We start from the raw sequence: 6,000 nt of genomic DNA, 5'->3' as shown, positions 1-6,000 counted from the left end.
ACATGATGGGCAGCTTTACCCATACGTACATACACACAGTTAAGAACAGAAAATCAATACAAGTATTTCAACGGCACAGTGTCTAAAAAGGCAGCACTCAGGATAGTTTTAAATGCCTGGTCCCCTCATGATGAAAAACAAAAAATGATTGAATATCCTCTCTCAAGGAACTCAAGTGCCAACAATTACAATCAACTCATATTTCTGCACCACTTTTCTGTAGCCATCATTGGTGTTCCACAGGAATGTTGTCACACAAATGATGAAACCATGCAGGAGAAGACATGAAGACAAGTGGCTTGGATCAATGATGTAGGCTTAGGGAGCATTTTAAAATGAATGATGGATGGAATTCCAGTGTTGATTTAGACTCTAGCTGAGCAAAACTAGGAAGGTTTCAACTGAAAGCTAGGTTGGTAAATGAAGCTTAAACTTGAAGGTAAATTGTTAAAAATGGTCTAAGATCAAACAAAAATTTGCAAAAAGACATCTTTATTGGCATTCATTGTAACAAAAGTTATAGCATGTACACCTAGTTTTAATTATACACATCAATAAAACTACAATGTGATCAGGGAAATAATGTCACTCTGTAATGACTCTCATAACATACAATATACAGTGAAACTGAACAAATGGGGAAAATTCTGCCCGAGGTTTTTGGGTTTTAAAAAATCTGTCAAAATGCAGATATTTGTTGGTAAAACTAGAATAGTAAAGGACAGGATGGTAGAAGCAAGAGTTTGAGAGTTCAGGTATTGGAAGGGATAATTTTTTTGATGAGATTAAATGTGGCTTTTATTTTCAACCCATCCTGCATTCTTAAGCAATTAGTTCATCTTTGCAGACATCCAAAATGCTCATCTGTTCCAAAGTGATGCCAGCAGTCTTTTCATTCTGCCAGCCTCCTCAGATTCTTCATTTTGTTTTTAATTAGAACTGCTGTACAATTAACTTCCTGCGCACGTCATGAGTGAATTTGTTAATTCTGAAGAGATCACTTTCGTAGAATGCAGACATGTTGTGAATGTTGATCTGACGTGCCTAGAAACAAAAAAAAACAAATGCAAGGTTAGAAATCCAAGGAAAACCTTTAACACGCAAGACACCGCACAGTAGAACTAAAGTTTCCCAACAGTTTCTTACGATCCGAACACAAATAAGAATCAGTTTTAAGCTTTAATTAGTAAATCTGCAATTACGTGCAGTAGAGAATTGTGAATCAAGGAGCAAAAATATAATTTGTCCCCCAACAACCCACCCACCATGTTGAAGCACTATAATCACTGGCCTGAAATCAAGTTTATTGTTATTTAACTATACACATGTATACCATCAAATGAGACAATGTTTTTCCTAACCCATATAACACACAATAACTTAAGAAAGTGAGGATAAAACCTACAGATGAATTACCCATAAACAAAGTAAAGGGCAGAAGTTAAATATTGTCACGTACAGAACATACTTAACAGATGCGGCAAGGAGTTCAGGTGCCTAATGGCCTGAGAGAAGAAACTGTTTCCCATCCTGACCGTTATTGTTTTTATGCATCAGAGTTCCCCGCCTGATGGTAAAAAGTCAAGAGGATCCTGGATGGATGAGTGTGATCCTTGCTAACACTACGGCTCTACGAATGCAGCACTTTGATAAATGTCCCCGATAGATGGTAGGAAGACCCCTATCATCCTTTTAGCCATTTCCATAGTCCTTTGCAGGAACTTCCAGTCTGATGCTCAACTGTTCTTACACCAGATGGAGATGCAGCTTGTCAGGACGCTCACAATGGTGCTCCTGTAAAATTCAATTAAGATGGGGGAAGGGTTTCCTTGCTTGGCTCAATCTCCTTAGGAAATCACATTTATAAACCATTTCATTCATGTGTATAATGGAGACAGCTTCTGCAAACATTTACTTATTGGATACTTCAGCTTGCTAATAAGCGATAATGCAATTCACTGGTGAGAATCATGTAACAATCCAAAACAGGTACATTGATCAGAACCACCTGAAAATTAGACATAAGAACTTGTAACCTGACATTATCCAAACAGAAAATGGCTCATTGATACTATTCAAAACATGATTTGAAAGGTCTACGTGATCTAAATAGTATAACTAATCCATTTTGCAACTGCAGAGGCTTCTTAGCCAGATTGGATAAAATAAGACTCCCAGAACAAAAATGTTTTAGCAAGATAGAAAAATAAGCACAAAATTCCCAGTGAAGTAATTCAACTGATTGGTTACGGTCAGGAGGGTAGGGTGAAGTGGTACAATTGAAAAGAAGGTGGTATGAAAAAAATGATCAACATTCAGGCTCAGTATGATGTGCTAAGTATTCATGCCAGAACCAATAAGTGATGAACTTCAACACATCCCCGACATTCAGTATTTTAACCTTTAATTTGCTGTCAGCACCAACTTTGAATTTACTTTTGACAGAAATTTGAATGGACCATTTAAAATGGAGAATAATTTTCCAATAAGTGACTCACCTTCTGATTTCCCAACACCTTTCCACACATGCCAGCTGAAGTCAGGAATATGACACAAGCTCACCACATGCTCAGATGAGTACAGATCAACATGCTAACAAATCAAAATCATCCAGCCTGAAGCAACCTTTTTGACTGTACCCCAGTTTTCTACCCTGAACCATCCATTCCATGAGACTCTGACTGGAGTGTGAACAATCTACAAAGGCACTGCAGCAACTTGCCAAGGCTTCAATTGCAATCACTAAATCGCTATCAGAGCGAGGTGAATAGAATATTGCAACACCATCTCCAAAGTCAGGTTAGATATTAGGAAACTATTACTTTTCTCATCGCGGTCATTATTTTAGGAACTCCTTACTTAATAACATTATACAAGTACGTTATCCACATAAAAATAAGGACAGACAATAAACTGTGTGCTTACCCATGACGCTACATCCCTGAATGTGTTTCATCTCCACCCAAAAAAGGGGAGGGGGAAAGATTCAAACAAGAAGCAACGCATGCAATGGTACTTTTAGAAAGGGCAACAAAATGAAACTGAATGGACCGAGATAATCAAATAGGTCCTTAATGTGGACACAGGTGATAAACACATAATGGCCTCATGGGGCCATGACTGTACAATTCAGTGAAGAAATTTGATAATTGTGTTAACTGTCCTGAAATCAGAACAAACCCTGTCCCCATTTTCCATAGTCACAGAGCACTACCACACAGAAACAGGCTCTTTGGTCCATCTAGACCATGCCCAACTGTTATTCCGTCCAGTGCATCTAAACCATAGCCCTGCCCCCCCAATACTCCTCCCATGCACGTACTTATCCAAACTGCTCTTAAATGTTGAAATTGAACCTACATCCACCACTTCCACTGGCAGCTTGTTCCACACTCGCATCACCCTCTCAGTGAAGAAGCTGCCCCTCAGGCTCTCCTTAAATATTCCACATTTTACTTGTAACCTTATCACTTCTAGTTTTAGTCTCATCCAATCTCAGTGGAAAGAGCCTGCTTGCATTTACTCATCTATACCCCTCATAAATTTGAATACCTCTATTAAATCTCCCCTACATTCCAGTTCTACTCCAATGTCTTGAATCTGAAACCATCTGCCTCCATGCCCCATGTCTTCTATTTCTGTACTACAACAGGAACACTCTATCTAAGCAGCTGTCTAATGGAACACACTTAAAATTACAGATAACATTCTTGTGTTGTGGTGACCTCTAGTGGCATAAAGACCTCTTCTAGCTGTGCCAATTTCTCTCAACAGCTTTGTAACTTTGTCCTTTACGTACACCCAGTTAGGCAAGTGGAATATTCTACCCAACTGTTCTTAAAGCCGATTCACTTTTTACCACAGACAGCTGATTTTCCCTCCTTAGGGTTCAAGCATCTGAGTCCCACTTACTCCTTTTACCAAGATTACTGATTGAAAACCTCAGCAGGCACTGAAACACTAACAAAACGCACAAGGCAAAATACTGCACAAGCTGGAAAATGTGATAACAGAAGATACTGTATTACTCTGTAGAGTTAATGTTTCAAACCTTTGTTAAGATTAAAACCTTTGAAAGATTAAACTAATTTAATGTTCGTTCTGTTTCACTTGCTACAGATTCAGTTTGGGAATTCTATCAATGGGCCAGTTGGGAGGAACTCTGCTTATGTAATTAAAAAGTGACTTTAAGATGATCCTCAAGATTGTAATTTTAATGAATTAGATAAATTTACCAAATTTTTAAATTGAGATTAAAAGAAAATCTCTGGTTTGAGACTACCCAAGAGCAATATTGTTTTCTTACCTTTTCAGCCAAATCCTTTTCTGGGATTTCAATTGCATCCTGTTGTGCTCCATACCTATTGCGTTGATAAGTGGCCTGTTCTGCCACCAACTGCTTCAGAACAAAGAGCAGCAGCTCATTATTGTCACGTTTGAATGCTAAATACCGTGAAAATGTCTGGGGAAAGAATCAGTAAGAAAATACATATTTAAGAGTGGTTACAAGTTTTCTTTTCCACAAAAAATTCAGTCTTTTAACAAATTGAAACAGAATATGCAGATAACAAACCTACTACCACAGCAGGCAAAAAATATCTTTTTTTTTGCTTCTAGCATCAGTTCTAATTTTGCCATGATAGAATTCTTGACTTCACAATCTCCGTGTAATCAATTTAGTACTTCAAATTCAATTTTTGCAGATGTGGATCCAAGCAACCACAAATGTCCCCAGGGAGAAAGGTATCAAACACTGCATTGACCTGTCTATGTTTCCACTATTCATGAAGCCATTCAGACACTAAGAACATTAGAAAATGTACACTGAATAGAAATGAGACAAAGAGTTCTATACTGATATAGTTCCCAGCAATTATTGATAGCTTTTAGCAATTATTTGTGCTAAATGGACCGTGTTGGATAGTTAACATTAGGGCAGAAGTTTTAGATAAACCACAATCATATTAAATGATGGGACAGACTTGGAAGATCTGACGGCCTTCTTCTCCCACAGCTATTTTTGGGTTCCTGGCATACATCACTCTTAGACGCTCCTGCTCATGTAAAACTATTGGGTTGAACAGGACTACTCCCAGGTAGTTCAATTTCAGAGATACTTTGACATACCTGACCAGTAGCAAACATCTTCATAGTCCAAGAGACATAATGATAGTGAGCAAAGAAAACAGGCAGACTACCAATCCCCTTTATTTCTACCACCCCTTGCCAAGTACAATGAATTACCTTCCGCATGCTTCTTAAGACACTGAACTTTTGTGTATCAATGAAGCTCTCCAGCATGACTCGGATGGCCATGTTGACGTCATCCTCCATCACATAGTCTCTCAGATGAATGCGGGCATGAGCCTCTGCCATGCGAATCATAGATTCAATGTGCCGCACTGTAATTGGAATACTGCCTGTTGCCTGTGAAAAAGAAATAGACATCTCTCAGCTTCTCATCCGAGATCTTACATATCTGCACATTGTTTTATTTTGTGCACCTAAGACTTGTCTATCTCAGCTCTAAATGTGCTTGATGACTAATTATCCCCAGATACACCAGGTGCAGAACTTCAAATAAACTTGTATGCCGTGTGAAAATTATCCTGATCAGTCAAAATGGATCAGGGGCCAACTCAATCATAGAATGAGTTGCAAGAAAAAGTGAGTGAACTCTTTGCAATTACCTGGTTTTCTGCATTAATTACTCATAAAATGCGGTCTGATCTTCATCTAAGTCACAATAATAGACAAACACAATCTGCCTAAACTAGTAACACACAAATTATTGTACTTCTTCTCATCAATACTGAGTACACCATTTAAACAATCACTTTCTAGGTCCAAAAATATATGTGAACCTCTGGGGTAACACCTTCTACAAAAGCTATTTGGAGTCAGGTGTTCCAATCAATGAGATGAGATTGGAGGTGTGGGTTGTAGAGGTGCCCTGCCCTATAAAGAAAAGACGCACCAAGTCAGATTACTGACAGACCC

The 6,000-nt window shown here is 38.4% G+C and overlaps 1 protein-coding gene across 1 annotated transcript in view; it reads right to left on the bottom strand.

Annotated features, from left to right (window-relative positions):
* Positions 1-484: 484 nt before the first annotated feature.
* mcm2 (minichromosome maintenance complex component 2) overlaps positions 485-6,000 on the bottom strand; it is a 50,425-nt gene continuing 44,909 nt past the window's right edge. The window contains exons 15-17 of the mRNA XM_063068431.1: positions 5,245-5,427; positions 4,307-4,462; positions 485-1,044 (exon numbers count right to left, since the gene is read on the bottom strand). Of these exons, the coding sequence (XP_062924501.1) occupies positions 934-1,044; positions 4,307-4,462; positions 5,245-5,427 (450 nt within the window). The 3' untranslated portion in view covers positions 485-933. The remainder of the gene's footprint in view (positions 1,045-4,306; positions 4,463-5,244; positions 5,428-6,000) is intronic.

The sequence above is a fragment of the Mobula hypostoma genome, chromosome 15 (genome assembly GCF_963921235.1).
Source record: "Mobula hypostoma chromosome 15, sMobHyp1.1, whole genome shotgun sequence".
In the NCBI taxonomy this organism is placed as follows: Eukaryota; Metazoa; Chordata; class Chondrichthyes; order Myliobatiformes; family Myliobatidae; genus Mobula; species Mobula hypostoma.
This window is presented reverse-complemented; position numbering and strand designations above follow the sequence as displayed.